Genomic DNA, 17,540 nt, shown 5'->3' on the forward strand with positions numbered 1-17,540 from the left:
ATAAAAAGAATGCAAAGAAACCAAGACTGTATTGTCTATTTACAGGAAGATAAAAACCTTAAAAGAAATCAAGGAAGTACAGACATTAGAGGTATCAAAAATTTCAAGTGAGCTACCTTAAACATGCTCAAAGAACTAAGAAAACAATGGGTGAAGAACTAAATGTACAAAATATTTTTTTTGTTTTTTTTGTTTTTTTTTTTTTTCAAGACAGGGTTTCTCTCTGTAGTCTAGGCTGTCTTTGAACTCAGATTTGCCTGCCTCTGCCTCCTGAGTTCTGGGACTAAAGGCGTGTGTCACCCATCACACCTGGCCTACGAAAACAATTCTTAAAGAATTTATTTATTGGGGCTAGAGAGATTGGCTCTAGTGGTTGAAAGCTATGACTATTCTTCCAGAGGATCTGGGTTCAAATCCTAGCACCCACATGGCAGCTCACAACTGTCTGTAACTACAGTTCCAGGGAATCTGACACCCTCACACCGACAACATGCAGGCAAAACACCAATGAACATAAAATAAATAAATAAATCATTTAAAAATACTATATTTATTTATGTTGTGTATATGGAGGTTTTGCCTGCATGGATGTGTGTACTGTGTGTGTCTGGGGCTCGCAGAACCCAGAAGGCACTAGACCCCTGGAACCAATGTTTTGAACAGTTCTGATCTGCTATGTAAGTGCTGGGAACTGAACCCAGATCCTCTGCAAGAGCAGCAAGTACTCTTTAACTACTGACCCTTCTCGTCAGCACCCCACCCTAAGATTAAAGTAATGATTTAACAAACAGAAAATCAATAAAAGATAGACATTATTTTTTAAAATACTTAAAATGATACTTTAAAGCACAATAACAAATTTCAGTATTTATTTGAATGACTCAACAGCAGATAATAAGCAGACAGAACAAAGGACCTGTGAATTTGAGATAGAAAAACAAAGTTATTCAGTCTGAGGACAGGGGTCAGAAGAATGAGGGAAAAGGAATAGAAACCAGAAGACTTCTGAGAAGTAATTCCCAGCACAGGAGCAAACATATTAGATACACAAAATAGGAATTCCTGAAGGGGAGGAGAAAAGGGCAGGAGGAACACTTGAACACACACTCTGAAATTCCTCAAATTTAGTAAGTGAATCCATCGACCCAAGAAACCTGATGAACTCTAATCAGGATAAACCCCATAGCTCCATGGTAAGACAAGTTAAAGTCAAAGTGCCATCCAAAACTGCACAGAGATCCTGACAATGAGAAACTAAACAGACTCCCCGACAAGATCAACTGCCATTACTCAATGGAAACCAGAAAGCACAGGTATGGTATATTTAAAGCATTGAAAGAGAAAACAACTGTTAAGAAGAATTACATATCAAATAAAGTTATTCTTCAATAATGAAGAAATTAAGATAGTCCCAGATATATCAAATCTGAGGAAGTCACTGTTGTAGACATGCCCTGTAAGAAAGTTAAATGGGGTTCTCACACTGAAATTTAAAAAGTAATTATAGACAACTATAAGAGTCAATAAGCTTTTTTTGTTTTGTTTTGTTTTTGTTTTATTTCAAGACAGGGTCTCACTATGTAGCTCTGGCTGTTCTGGAACTCACTCTGTAGACCAAGCTGGCCTCCAACTCACAGAGATCCACTTGCCTCTCCCTACTGAGTGCTGGGATTAAAAGCATGCTCCACTATGCCCACCTAAACTGCATTTTTTTTTTTAAAAAAAAATAGCTCTTCCTTTTTTAAAGAATTAGTAAACCTTTAGTCATTTTAATAAACTATATACTTCCTCCCTAACTCTTGTACTGTATTGCTATTGAAGAGAAACCGGTTTTTTTGGGGTTTTTTTTGGCTGTACCATATCAAGTTTAAATGGATTTGTTGGAAGTAAACCAAGTATTAAAAATCCCTTACTTAGCAACTTCATCTAAATTAGAAGTAAAAAGTTTTCAGGTAAATCTGTGTATGTTATATATCTCACAATGGTAGAGTTGCCAACAAATACTTCAAAATTGTTGTAGTGAAATGAAACAATTTAAGGAAGATAAAAAGATGAAGTTGCAATTTATCATACCAAATTTTTCAGATTTCATAGACATTTTTCATGAGGTTGGCAGCTCTGGGAAATCCTGGTAGAATACAATTCATCCTCTAACCTACTACCAGGGCCCCTTAAAGAGCTGCCCAAGCTTGCATAGCAAAAACTGCAATTTGGAGGCAGTTGTGAATATGAACTTAACAAACTCTTCAACAGCCATATGCTTAAAGATTCCAGTATCATTTGAAACATAAGCTAGCTTTGAGATTCATCTATTAACAAAGATGACCAATAAGATAAAGTTCAAACCATCTGAATGGAAATATACAGGGTCTCTCTAGTTTTTCTCTGATAGGACACAATGAAAATATTCTATTCTACTAAGGCGATCTGTAACTGGGATGGGAAAATACATAGTAAAATTATTTAAATTACAAAATTTCTTCATGTTTGTTCTTTAATTATAGTTAAGAAAATTAATTTGTACTAAGTATAAAGATGTACTAAATACCTTCAGAAGTAATCACCATTACTACCTTAAGAAGAGACCACTGAGGAAATATAAAGCAATACAACCTCCTAGAAATAATAAAAATTTAATTTATTTATTGGGGAGAATGGCAAATGTCATGGTGTGCACATGGTGGTCAGAGGACAACTTTCAGAAATTAGTTCTCTCCTTCCACCGTGGGTTCCAGGGATTGAAAGCCATCATCAGGCTGAGGAGCCATGGCGCCATGCCAGGGAATTAAATATATAATGAACGAATGATCGATATGACAGTGCTCGTGAGGACCTAACGGCTGGCTCAAGAGGTGGGCGAGCAATGAGGACAGCGGTGGAAGACAGACAGACAGGAGCTGGAGATCCAGCTCGGCTGGTAGTGCTAGCGGACACGAGACCTCGAGTCAGATCACAGCACCACCACGTAAGCAGCACGGCTGCACACACACTTCAGAGGTGAAGGCGGGAGTTCAAAGTTACCCTCAGCTATGCGGTTAGTATGGACTCATGCAGCCCTGCTTCCCAAACAGAAGACAGATGGGAACTACAAGAAAGAAAATCAGACGTGGAGTATCAGGTGATTCAATATTAGTTCAGTGAGAATTCAAGGACAAAGAAATGTAAGGAAAGAAGTAATTTTAAAATAAACACTAGAGAACTCCTGATTGAGGAAAGTTTTGGATTTTCAAACTGAAAAATCTATTCAATATCCAGGAAAAAAAGTGTGTGAAAAGAACCATGCTAACATATACCCAAATGAAATTTCAAAATTGCAATGGCAAATTAAGTCTTAACAGCTTACAGAAAAACAAAAATAAAAACAAAGCACAGGGCTGGAGAGATGGCTCAGAGGTTAAGAGTACTGGCTGCTCTTCCAGAGGTCCTGAGTTCAATTCCCAGCAACCACATGGTGGCTCACAACCATCTGTAATGAGAACTGGCGCCCTCTTCTGGTGTGCAGGCATATATGCAGGCAGAACATTCTATACATAATAAAGAAATCTTTCAAAAAACAAAGCACAAAACTGGGTGTGGTGGTATATGCCTGTAATCCCAATGTGGTGGTTTGAATGAGAATAGCCTTCATAGGCTCCTATGTTTGAATGCTTAGTCCTCCGTTAGTGGAACTGTTTGGGAAGGACTAGGAGGTGTGGCCTTGATGGAGGGAGTGTGTCATTAGGGATGGGATTTGAGGTTTAAAAAGCCCACAGCAGGCTGTCTCGCTCTCTCTGCCTGCTGCCTATGGATCTGATGTAAGTTTTCAGCTACTGCTCCAGTGCAATGCCTGTCTGTCTGCCACCATGCTTTCTGACATGATGATCATGGACTCACCCTCTGGAACTTAAGCAAGCCAACAAATAATGTTTTATAAGTTGCCTTGATCACGGCGTCTCTGCACGCCAACAGAACAGTAACTAAGACAGCCAACATGTGAGAGGTGGAGGCAGGAGGATGAGGCATTCAAAGTTGTTCTCAGCTATGTGTGGAGTGTAGGGCAATCTGGCCTTAATGAGATCCTGTCTCAAAAGAACAAAGAAAAGAAAATGATAAAACATAAAACAAAAAGCAATGGAGGTCTGTGTGAGATGGGCTGGTGGGTAAAAGCACTATTCCTGCCAGCCTGACAACCTGAGTTCTGGGTTCAATCCTTGGAACCCATTTAAAAAGGACTCAGTGTGATGAACACATGATCCCAGCACTTGTACTGTGAGACAGGACTGCCTAGGAGCTCATGGGCAGGTACTCTGGCGTAAGCAGTGCAGCAGAAAGAAAGAGGGACCCTATCTCAACAAGACAGAAGGTAAAAACAGACTGCCAGGTTGTCCTATGACCTCCAAATGTGCACCACAGCATACACTTACCTGCCCTAACAATGAGCAAGACTGGAGGCCGAAGAACAGCTTCACAACCTTGAGACTATTACTCTGGCAATTTATCACTCATGTGTGATACTAAGATGGAAAGGTTTTAAATATGCAATGATTTGTAATGTCTAACACCTAACACACACAGTAATATACATTTCTAAAATGGAACATCATCAAAAGAAGAAAATTATCTATAAGAGAAAGACAAAGATTAAAAGAAATGTTTCTTCTAGGTAGAACCTAGAAAGAACAAAAAAGAAAGATGACCAGGAACCAAGGAACCCACGGGACGGTGCTTTAAAAACAAGCTTTCCCAAATGGCAAGAGCTTAGAGCAAAGAATAAAGCATGTGTGGTTCTTGTGAGTACAAGCTTGGTATTTTGTTGTATAGGAAATGCTTATATAAACACAATTCGATGTTTTTACTTTATTTAACTTTTTAGAACAAGTTGGTTATATAGCTACCTCTACACCACCACCCCCAATCTGTCTTTGGCAATGTTTTACTGAAGCCCAGGCTGGCCTTGAACGTGTGATTCTTTTGCCTCACCCAGTGGTGGGGTACAGGCATGAATCACCACAGCTAGGCGGCTTCTATTCTTGCTTCAAGAACATTGAGACTTATCTAGTTCTAGACAGGAGTCCTCGTTTTCTTACCAGGCTGTTTTCTTTCCAGGCTTCTGGGAACTTGGGTCTCTGCTTTTCTCTCGACACAAGAACCTGCATATCCTCAAAAGTGGGGTGGTTGCCAACTTCTGTCTGAAAAGCCATCTGGTGTTCTGGGACAGATTCACCTGTGTATTTACAGAAAGGATGACAGAATTTCTAATTATCATAGAGGACAGACTAGCAGAGGTATTTCTAGTATCAAATAAGCACAGAAATCATATGTATTAAACCCTTTCAAGCATACATGTAAATGTCTTTATTGTTTTTAAATTTAGTGCAGTATTCTAATTAACTTGGGCTCTGTTGCATAAATTATAAAAATATACAATTAATTTTTGCAAATTTTAAAAGTACGGATAGAGAGTAAGAATGTATAGATTGTTCTGACTATTCAAATAGAAACAAAATCTTGCCATGTTTTATGGATGTTTTTTTCATCGGGTCATTATAACTCTTTTATTGTTGTGCCAGTGAGATAAGGAAGGCAGACGTCACTGTTCTGCTGACAGGAAGATTGAAACGCACAAGAGTTAAGTGACTTTTCCAAGGAAGAGATGAAGCCAAGATTAGAACGGAAATGGCTAACCCCATCCCTTCTAATCTATCTCGTTATTTTAATACATTAGAGCAGTGGTGAGGAGCCAGGAAGACTGTAGTTCTCCTGTCCTTGGCCAAGATTCCTCTGGGCCAGCGGTTCTCAACATGAGGGTCGTGACCCCTTTGGCAAACCTCTATTTCAAAAAATAGTCATATTATGATTCCTAACAGTAGCAAAATTATAGTTATGAAGTAGCAACAAAAATAATTTTACAGAGCCAGGCATGGTGGCACATGCCTTTAATCCCAGAACTCGGGTAGGAGGCGGAAGCAGAGGCAGGCAGATCTCTGTGAGTTCGAGGCCAGCCTGGTCTACAGAGAGAGTTCCAGGACAGCCAGGACTGTTACACAGAGAAACCCTGTCTCAAAAAACCTAAATAAATAAATAAATGATTTTATGGTTGGGGGTCACCACAGCGTGAGGAACTGTATTAAAGGGTCTCACAGCATTAGGAAGGTTGAGAACCACTGCCGTAGGCCATTGAATTTTTGTGTTAGTCTTATGGGGTCTTCCGTATGGCTCAGTATGTTTATTTTATGTATTTTTTTTAATTTATTATTATTATTTATTTATTTATTTTTTTGGAGAGTGTTTCTCTTTGTAGCCCTGGCTGTCCTGAAACTCAATTTATAGACCGGGCTGGCCTCAAACTCACAGAGATCCACCTGCCTCTGCCTCCCGAGTGCTGGGATTAAATGTGTGTGCCACCATCACCTGCTGAATTTACTTTTTTTTTTGCTTGTTTTTACAGACAAGGTTTCTCCATGTAACAGCCCAGGCTGGCCTCGAACTCCCTCTGTAGCCCAGGCTGGCCTCGAACTCAGAGCTCCGCCTGCGTCTGCCTCCCCAGTGCTGTAATTAAGGGCGTGCACCACCGCCGCCTGGCCTGACTTTATTCTTTTTTTTTTAACTTGTATGTTGTGTGTATGAGTGTTTGCCTCCATGGATGCTGTGAACTAAGTGGGCCTGGTGCCAGCGGGGGCCAGAAGAGGGCATTAGATTCCCTGGACCCAGAGTTACCCGTGGTTGTGAGTCACCATGTGGGTTCTGGGACTAGAATCAGGGTTCTCTGGAGGATCAGTCAGTGCTCCTGACAACTGAGCCACCCCTCCAGCCCCTGACTTTATTCTTAATGTGCTCTTCCTATCTACTTCTATGGCAAGATTATAGATAGGTGTTATAATATTTAATTAATCTTGATCATCAACTTGACTGGATTAAGAAAAGCCTAGGAGAGTCAAACATTCTGGGGTGTCTGTCTGTGAGGGTATATCCAGACATACTTAGATCGTGAGAGCTGACTCATAATATGTGACATTACTGGAAGGTGGTAAAATATGAGAAGTGGGATCAGTAGAAGGAAGTGGGTCAAGGGAGGGTGTCCCTGGGGTTGTATGTATTGCCTGGACTATTCCTGTTTCCTATCTCCCATGAAGCAGCTCCTTTGCCACACGCTCCTGATACTATGATCTGCCCAAACACACAAGGCAACTACAAATTTCTTTTGTTTTTCTCAGGTATTTGTACAGCAATAGTACAATTACTGTAAGCATCTCAATGTAATTTCCTTATTCTTATTTTTTATTGTTGTAAAACAATACAGAATACAAAAATCTATTATTTTGATAATTTTTGTGTGTAGAGTTCTGTGGCATAAAATACAGTTCCTGTTGTACAACTATCAGCATTATCCATCTCTAGAACTCTTTCATAATGCTGAGACTCTAATCACGAAACAAAAATATTTACCGCTGAGTGTTAACCTTTTATAACCTTTCTATTTTATGTATTAGTTTTTAAAGTTAATATACAAAGTAATGTGCTGCTTCCTCCTCCTCCTCTGTTTTTTCTAAAACAGGGGCTCACTCTGTAGACCAAGCTGTCCTGGATCTCACTCTGTAGACCAGGCCGGCCTCCAACTCAGCTATTCACCTGCCTCTGCCTCCCAAGTGCTGGGATTCAAGGTGTGCCACCATCCTTGACAGGGATGGGTTTCATCTGGCATTTCCAGACATACGTTGCTCTTCATATTTATCCCCCTCCTCCCTCCTGCATCATTTACTCTCCCTATCCCTATCCCTTGGTCTCTTCTACTCACATGTCACATGTACTATAATTACTCTCTCCTTTTCTCCCCTTCCCTCAAGATCTCTTCCTCTCCTCTCATAAACCTAAGCCCACACCTGCCTCCATAAATAAAAATTAGTATTTAGAATAAGCATATGAAAGAAAGCATGCAGTATATGTTTGAGGTAGCTTATTTTATATAACTTAGTAAGAGTCATGCATTTTTTTAGTAGTGTCATGATTTCATTTTTCTTCATGGCTGAATAAAATTCCACTTCTCACACACACACACACACACACACACACACACACACACACACACACGCATGCACATTTTCTTTTATCCGTTGTCTGGTTCCAGTTCTTAGCTATTATGATTACTGCAGCAAATAGAGAAATGGGTAAATATCTCAATCATGGGATTTAAAAATATACTAAAAGTGGTATTGTTGTGCTGTGGAATCATCTTTTTGTACACTGTAAAGATGTGTCACTCTGACTGATTTAATAAAAAGCTGAATGGCCAATAACTAGGCAGGATTTCCAGGCACAGAGGATGCTGGGAAGAAGAAGGGAGGAGACATCAGGGAAGCAGAGCAAGCAGCATGGGCATTACAAAGTAAAGGTAACCAAGTCACGAAAAAGAACATAGATTAAAAGATATCAGTGAATTTAAGTTATAAGAGCTAGTTAGAGGGGCTGGAGAGATGGCTCAGCGGTTAAGAGCACTGGCTGCTCTTCCAGAGGTCCTGAGTTCAATTCCCAGCACCCACATGGCGGCTCACGACCATCTACAATGGGATCAGACGCCCTCCTCTTCTCTGAAGCTCTCTTCTCTCATGCAGGCACTACACCCAAGTAGAGCACTCATATACATGAATAAATAAATCTTTAAAAAAAAAAAAAAAAAAAAAAAAAAGAGCTAGTTAGAAACAAGCCTAAGCTATTGACCAAGCTTTCATAATTAATAAGTCTCCATGTGGTTATTTGGGAGCAAGACAGAAAAATCCACCTAAATTGCTTGGTCATATAGCAGGGTTGTTTTTGTTGTTGTTCTTACTAAGTTTTATTTATTTTGTGTACATGTGTGTGTGCCCATGACAGATAAGTTTATAGAGTTACTACTTCCATCTTTACATGGGTTCTGGGGATCGAACTCAGGTCATTAGGTCTGTGCAGCAAGAGCCTTCACCAGCTAAATCATTTTGCCAGCCCATATGGTAGTCCCATTTTTACATTTCAAAGAAACCTCCATATTGATTTCTATAATGTCTGTGCCAATTTACTCCTGCCAGCAGTAATAATCTATTTTATATTACACACACATACACACACACACACGCACACATCTCCTGAAGTGGTGTGCATGACTGTAAAACCTGCACTCAGGCCGGGTGGCAGTGGCGCATGCCTTTAATCCCAGCATCAGGAGGCAGAGGCAGGCAGATCTCTGTGAGTTCGAGGCCAGCCTGGTCTACAGAGCAAGATCCAGGAAAGGCGCAAAGCTACACAGAGAAACCCTGTCTCGAAAAACCAAAAAAACAAAAACGAAAACAAAAAACCCCTGCACTCAGGAGGAAGAGGCATGGGGAGTTCAGCAAGTTAGAAACTAGCCTAGGTTACATAGAAAGTGAGACCCTGTATTAAACAAACAACAAACAAAACTTAAAAAATAAAATAAAAACAAGTTGCTGACTATATTATGCTAATATAATAAAGGAGTAAATTAGACATCCTTCTAAAACTAAAACTATATTACAATGTTAAAAAAAAACAAAAACAAACCAAAAAGGTGTGCAATTACTGCTGTTTCCAGAAAAATGTCTTGATTAACTCTCTGTACTTCTAATTCATTAAATATATACTTTAAAAACATTTATTGTCTTTAGTTATATGGATGTGTGCGTGCATCTGTGTGTAGATATGTGCATGTGGGTACAGGTGTCCGAGGGACCAGTGGAGTTGGACCTCTTGGAGCTGGAGTTACAGGCATTTGTGAGCCACCTGAGATGGTTGCTGGGGCTTGAATTTGGGACCTCTGGAAGAACACACTCTTAGCTCCTGAACCTTCTCTAAAGGCCCCAGAAAAATATACTTTCAAGTAGAAAGTGGCTGACTTTCCAATCCATGCAAACACCAATAAAAAACCCTGAATCAAACTAGGCTGGCCTCCCTCAACTTGCAGTGATCCCCCTGCCTCAGCCTTCCAGGTGCTGGCATTACAGGCATATGTACCATGCCCCTCTTTAAAATTCCTTTTATAAAATGATATAGTATTTGCATGTAACCTATGCAAATGACCCCATATACTTTAAATCGTCTCTGAACTCCTTACACTACCTAATAAAATGTAAATGCTATGTAAAAAAAAGAAAGTGGCTGGCTTTCTTCCTAAGTTAAATAATCCTTGGTTCATTTAATCATGTATTCAAATTATAAACTAATATTATGTGTGTCTGTGTGCCTGTATGCCACATGTATGTGGGTGTCTGGGGGAGTCAGAAGAAGGTGCTGGATCTCCCTGGAGCTGGAGGGAGGCCTGAAGACCTACTAATGGAATAAAACTACTTAGATGAAAACCTGGGGTCATTTTTAACTAAAAAAAAAAATCTAATTTACTTTCGTTCTGTTAATGATGTTTCTATTCTGAATACTCCATATTCAGATGGCAATGAACTGAAGGTTTAAAGGAAAAAAAGATTATTACATCCAACTGAGTTGTTGACTCTAAGTGAGAAAGAAGATACAACTGTTATCACTTTCAGAAACTGATAAAGCACTGGTGGTGCACGCCTTTAATCCCAGCACCTGGGAAGTAGAGGCGGACGGAGCTCTGTGAGTTCGAGGCCAGCCTGGTCTACAGAGCAAGTTCTAGGACAGCCAGGGCTACACAGAGAAAGCCTGTCTATAAAAAGCAAACAAACAAACATATACATACATGCATACATACGTACAAAAGAGCCCTGATAAAGTTCACAGCAGTTCTTACCCGGGAAGAGGTCTGTACATCTCATAAACACCTCCCAGTAGATGAGGCCAAGCGCATACATGTCTACTTGCTTCAGAGCTGACTCACAATCCCTCAGGTTCACAGCTCCTTCTAGCACTTCCGGTGCCATATAGCGAATTGTGCCAACCTGGTAAGTCAAGAGCGGTATTTTAAATAAATAATGCAACATATCCTGAAGGGAAACATCAGATGAAAAATCCTACGTAAAACTTACTCCTGTTAAGGAGACTGTCCAACCCTAAGCAGGTCACTGAGCCCTGTGTACCTGTACTTTAACATCTCTCTTCTTGCCTGGTCTACAGAGTGAGATCCAGGACAGGCACCAAGACTACACAGAGAAACCCTGTCTCGAGAAAACTAAAAACAAAAAACAAAACAAAAACTCTCTTCTTAATAACTAAGTTGTATTAAATTTGCCCTAGTAAAAACTACTCATTAATGAAAGAATAAAGTAAACATTCCTATGCCAACTTTTAAAAATCTGGCTGGACTGTGGTGATGCACACCTTTAATCCCAGCACTTGGGAGGCAGAGGAAGACGGATCTCTATGAGTTCGAGGCCAGCCTAGTCTATAGAGCGAGTTCCAGGACAGCCAGGGCTACACAGAGAAACCCTGTCTCGAAAAACAAAACAAAACAAAACAAACAAACAAAAAAACCAAAACCAACCAAGCAAGCAAACAAAACCCCATAAGGCTGCAGGCTGTTCGGTAGTTAACTATCTAATGCATTACCAATTTCACAGTGTAGTCAATAAGGTAAAAAACGAAAACTCTCAAACGTGGCGAGAAAACTGCGAAGCAATATTACATCATTGAATATTTTTAAAAACTGCAAATCTGCACATAAAACTATGTATGTGAAGGCAGAGAAAAGAGCCAGAAAGGATATGTTAACACTATAACCACAGAGCAGACTTTCCTATCTCAAACTTGGTAACCTTACTCTTGCTTCAAAAATCAATTCCTGGCTGGGTCTGGAATCAGCACTTGCCTGAAATCTCAGCCCTCAGAGGACAATGGTAAACTCAAGGTCAAACTGGGCTATATAAAGAGAATCTGCCTCAATAAACAAACAAACAAATTAAAAAACAAAGCAACAAACAAAACCAGCCAATCTAATAAGTTCCTTTTTATAACAAAAAACAAAAAATCAATTTCTGGATACTTTTCCCTAATGTCTGTTCAAATGAGCTGGAATTTTCAAAATGAACTGGTCACTTTTACACATATTTGGCATTTCCTAATTTTCTCACTGCCAACAGCCTGTGGCTACAGTACACAGGGTAACTGGTGAGTGTTAGGATTTCGTAGCACAGCAGTGTGACGCGTACAGACTCACCTCACTTATAGCCGCATTATCTTCTTCCCCTGGGCGCACCAGTCTATTTCCAGTCAGCCTCATGGACAGACCAAAGTCACTAATAACACACGTGCCGTCATTTTTCACCAGGACATTTCTGCTGTTTAAATCTCGATGGGAAATTGCAGGTTTATAATGATCTGTTTGAATAATTTCAAATACTTATTAATGTTGGAGATTAAATTAACATGCAGATAATGGGGGGTACACAAATATAAATAAAAGATGGTGCTATTTTCCACCCATTAGTAACCTTAAAAATGGGGTGGGGAAAAGAAAGCTTGTTATCAAGGCACGTGCCTGAATCCTAGCACGTGATCACGAGTGCAGGAAGATCATGAGTTTGACACTGACATGGGTTACACAGCAAGGCTTGAACTCAATCCAAACCAGAACCCCACAATTTCAACGTATTACCACTTTCTAATAAGCCCTCTTACATACAGAGTTAATCAATATTACTACTTTCTAATAATTTCTCTTACATACAGAGTTTTTTTATTCCTGGTTTTTCGAGACGGGGTTTCTCTGTGTTAACAGTCCTGGTTGTCCTAAAACTCACTCTGTAGCCCAGGCTGGCCTCGAACTCACAGAGATCCACCTTGGCTTTGTCTCCTGAGTGCTGGGATTAAAGGCGTGCGCCACCACCTCCCGGCTTACACACAGAGTTAATCAAGCACTGAGCAGTCAACTGAATCTAATAGTAAACACAGCTCTAACTGTAGCAGAAACTTGTTTTTTCTCTTCATTTCTTTCTTGTTTGTTTTGTTTTCATTGTTGTGGTTGGTTGGTTAGTAGGCTGGTTGGTTTTTCAGACAGTTTCATGTAAATTAGGCTAGTCTGTGTAGCTATCACTCACTATCAAAGAGCATTAAAAAGCAGCAGACGGAGACCATTACCGAAAGCCACACTGGTCAAAATGTGGAGACCTGACCATGAGGTGCCTAGATCCAACTGATAAAAGCATAGCACAACACCTACACCTAAGACTCAACATTACAAGAAGGGCGGATAGAGGACCAGGACACCTTGTAGGAGACTATCTTCTATACAGGACAGGTAAGCTGCACCCATGAGACCCCAACAATATGGTAGCCCAAAGAAGACCTGAACTCACTCATAAGTGGATTCTAGATATAAAGCAAAGGACAATCAGACTGCAACCCACAGAACTAGGGAGATCACACAGCAGGGGGGACCCTAGGATGACTCTGGCTTATAATAAGTTTGGGTTTTACTCAATTACTGGGCAAGCCTCAATCAAACATTTCACTATTAGAATAAGAATTTATACTGTATCAAGCTGATAATAGAAAAATAAATAAATAAATAAAAATGAAGGAAAAAAAAAAAAGAAGAAGACCTGAACAATGACGACATCAGATGACATGCCATAAAAATGGGGGAACTCGAACACCGCTTCATTCTAGATGAAGAGCTATAGGTAAGTAATGACTGCTGAGAGAGGGAGAATCAGTTCTCCCACAGAATGAGCCCCCTGATTGGTGATCTAATACCAAGTGGTCAGCCCTAAAAAACATAAACATATGAGCAACACTAAATGGACTCAGCAGGATTATTTATTTATTTATTTATTTATTATTGCTTTTTTCAAGATAGGGTCTCACTATGTAGCTCTAGCTGTCCTGGAACTTACTATGTGGGCTGGCCTCAAACTCACAGAGATTTGCCTACCTCTGCCTCCTGAGTGCTGGGGTTAAATGCATGAGCCACTGTTTCAGAAAAATAGCTTTGTTTAAGTAAAAAAATTTCAGCCAGTGTTTGACTTAAAATCTTGCTGAATCATGCAAACCTTGAAAAGGGAATTAGGATGATATTTTAAATTCTGCTTTAAGCCAACTTCTAAGAGGAGTTATAATATTTAAGAGTAAGGAAACGAGGTCCAATGGCTAATGTGCTAAAACACTGGAGCAGGAGTATCCAGTTGCTGATACAGGCAATAACAGGTCAATCTTGTACCCAGGGAAGGATGTCAAGTAAATGAGCCAATAAATTATTCAGAAGAAATTATTTATATATGAAGCATCAGCTAGAAAAGATGATCCATGCTATTATATAATGGAACAAAGATCTAAGAAACGGATACATTAAAGTCTCCTCCCTAAAGAGGTCAGGGAAACTACAGGAACAGTGACAGGTTACAGTATGACAAAGTGTGGTACAGGGAGTGAAAACCTGAGAAAGCACAAAGACAGGATTTTCACAGCCACACTAATTTAGGGGTGCCTGTGATGTGAGTATATATATATATTGAAACAAAGTGAGAAAGTGAATTATTTAAAAGAGGTGCTTTGAACAACCAGTAAAAGAATGCATGAAAGATGAAGACTTAAGTTATAACAGGAAATGTAAAGCAGTTTCAAAATCCTGGCCAAGACTGTCTTCCCTTCCTATTTATAACAGAGTCCAACACTGCCTGAACAGCAATTCACTCAGCAAAAACAAAATACAACAACTATATTTCTGGTCTCCAGTGGGTAAGCGTGGATGAGTTCTAAGAAACAAAACGTGTACGAGAGGAACGTCTGGAGGTGGAAAGGGACAACTCCTTTCCCCTCTTTTTTCCCCTTGCCACCTAGAATACAGCACAATGGACAATGAAATAACTATGAAAATTAAAGCCACATGCAAAGGATGATAGAGAAAAAACACAGGAGCTTTGTGTCCAACACCATGGTGCCAAGCCAGTCCTCGACACTCTCGCTTTAGGTTCCGGTTTTGTTTGTTGCTGGGGACGGAACCCAAGGCCTCATGCACACCAGTCAAGTGCTCTCTCTGTGCTCTACCACGGGCCTGTAATCTCAACCTTCCCTTTAGTTGTTTCATCTTCCTCCTCTTCCTTTTATGAGACAGGGCTCACTATGTAGTCAAGAGCGGCTTAGAGCCACTAGGTACGGCCTTCAACTCACAATCCTCCTGTTCCAACCTCCTGAGTACGAGGATTATAATTAGCATATGCCATCTTACTTGGCCTCTCTTTAGATTTAAAAAAACAAAACATAACAAAACAAAAAAACCGGGATCTCACTATATGACCCTGGTTGGCCTGGATCTTGTTATGTAGACTTAGGCTAGCCTCAAACTCAGATCTACCAGCCTCTGTCTCATGATTGTTGGGATTAAAGGCATGAGTCACCACACCTGGCTCTCTTGAGATTCTTATATGTATATGAGAAAGAAAAAAATTTTCTTTATTAATAAAGCCACTATTATCTCTTCCCTCCCCTGGCTCTAGATAGCAGAATATTAATTTATAAAAAGATGTTTGAGTATTACAACTTAAGGAATAAAAATCCATGTAATATTAAAACTAATACACTGTAATTTATTCACATAAACAAAATAAACACAAGGAAAATATAGCCTAGTTAAGAGTATTAACCTGAGATGGGTGTAGTGGCACACGCCTTTGATCCCAGCACTTGGGAGGCAGAGGTAGATCTCTGTGAGTTTGAGGCCAGCCTAGTCTACAAAGTGAGTTCTGAGACAGCCAGGGCTATTACACAGAGAAACCCTGTCTCGAAAACCTACAGAGTACTAACCTAAGGCTCACAAATAGACTTTAAGAGGTTTGAAAAAATCTCTAGGATTTTCCTTGTCTGGTCTTACGATATTAGGGATCTAATTTAGGGCCTTACGCATGCTAAGGAAGCATTCTATCACTGAGATACACTCCACCTCTATATAACTGAATATAGCTGGTTAATATTCAAATTTTAATACAAATTATGGGTCTTCTAAAATATGATTAAAATTTCATTTATCTTACCTCCTCGTGGTAGTTCTGTGTGAAGATAAGCTAATCCTCTAGTCACAGAATGAGCCAGACGGCAAGAGCTTACCCAGTCACTTGTATGGAGACTCAAATATTTGCACAGAGATCCCTATATAAAGGAAAAAGTATACCAAAACAATGAAATGCATGCGCTTCAACAAGAAGAGGTAAATTAGGCAACCATATGAAGGATTTGCATAGGCTAGGATTCCATGAAGAGCAAATGGTAATGATAAGGTATTTCTGGGAAGAAAAGAGGAGAGAGGGTGTGCTGGCTAGTGTTATGTAAACTCTGACACAAGCTATAGTCCTCTGGGAAGAGGGAACTTAACTAAGAAAATGCCTCCATATAATCAGGCTGCAGGCAAGTCTATAGGGCATTTTCTTAATTAGTGATTGATGTGAGAGGGCCCAGCCCATTGTGGGTGCGGTCACCTCTGGGAGGGTGGTCTTGAGGTTTTATAAAAAAGCAGGAGGACCACAAAACAAATAAATGAACAAGCCAACTACAATGGCCCACACCTTTAATCCCAGCACTTGGGAGGCAGAGGCAGGTGGATCTCTGTGAATTTAATGCCAGCCTGGTCTACATAGTCGGTTCCAGGAAAGCAGGGCTACATAGTAAGAACCTGTCTGGAAACATTAATAACAACAACAAGAACACCCACAAAAACCAAGAAAGGAGGATGAGCAAGCCAGCCTCTGTGGCCTCTGCATCAGCTCCTGCCTCCAGGTTCCTGCCCTGTTTGAGTTCCTGTCCTGACTTCCTTTGATGATGAACAGTGATATGGAAGTGTAAGCGCAATAAACCCTTTCCTCCCCAACTTGATTTTGGTCATGGTGTCTCATCACAGCAATATTAATCCTAACTAGGACAGGGGAAAGGAGGAACTTAAATATCATTTTTTTAGGTTTCAAATATTAAAATTAAAGATAGTTATTTCCTTTTAAACATTTCTTTGGGCTACCAGATTAACTTGGGAAAAAAATTTTTAAACCAAAATTTTACAAACAATATTGTTATGATTTATAAGCAGAACACAAATATCTCTTGTAAATCTATACAGTCAGTCCTCTATAACTGCAGGCTTCACATCCTAGGGTTCAATTAACTATATAAAAAATATTTACGGATGGGGATATGGCTTGGTGGAAAAGTACTTGCTCAGTATACCTACACCCTGGTTTTATCTCCAATAGAGTCAAGAAAACAAATAACCCAAAGAACCTTTGCATCTGTACATAGTTATTTTCTTTTGTCATTGTATAACAACTATTAACATGGCATTTACACTATATAATCGAGAAATGATATGAAAGAGTTATATGCAAATGCTACGCTACATGGCATTTTATATAAGACAGCTGTCAATTCTGGTGTGTGTGTGTGTGTGTGTGTGTGTTTAGAAGGTATCCTAGAAGCAACTGCCTGAGGATAGGGATGACTGTATGTATGTAGCTGTTCATCTTAAAGTATTCAACCACAAATTCCAGTGACTTCTGATGAGGCAAGAAACTTACACCAGAGTGAATGTCAAACAAAGTACTGCTAGGTCTGACGAAAAAGGTCTGGCAAAAGAAACAGAAAGAGAGAGAGAAGGGAAGAAGGACGGGTAAGGAAGGGAAGGC

The 17,540-nt window shown here is 39.9% G+C and overlaps 1 protein-coding gene across 1 annotated transcript in view; it reads right to left on the minus strand.

Annotated features, from left to right (window-relative positions):
* Nucleotides 1-17,540, minus strand: part of Bmpr2 (bone morphogenetic protein receptor type 2) — a 122,501-nt gene that overhangs the window by 16,611 nt on the left and 88,350 nt on the right. Inside the window, exons 7-10 of the mRNA XM_059278849.1 lie at nt 15,906-16,020; nt 12,095-12,255; nt 10,733-10,880; nt 5,067-5,203 (exon numbers count right to left, since the gene is read on the minus strand). Coding sequence (XP_059134832.1) covers nt 5,067-5,203; nt 10,733-10,880; nt 12,095-12,255; nt 15,906-16,020 — 561 coding nt within the window. The remainder of the gene's footprint in view (nt 1-5,066; nt 5,204-10,732; nt 10,881-12,094; nt 12,256-15,905; nt 16,021-17,540) is intronic.

The sequence above is a fragment of the Peromyscus eremicus genome, chromosome 13 (assembly GCF_949786415.1).
Source record: "Peromyscus eremicus chromosome 13, PerEre_H2_v1, whole genome shotgun sequence".
In the NCBI taxonomy this organism is placed as follows: Eukaryota; Metazoa; Chordata; class Mammalia; order Rodentia; family Cricetidae; genus Peromyscus; species Peromyscus eremicus.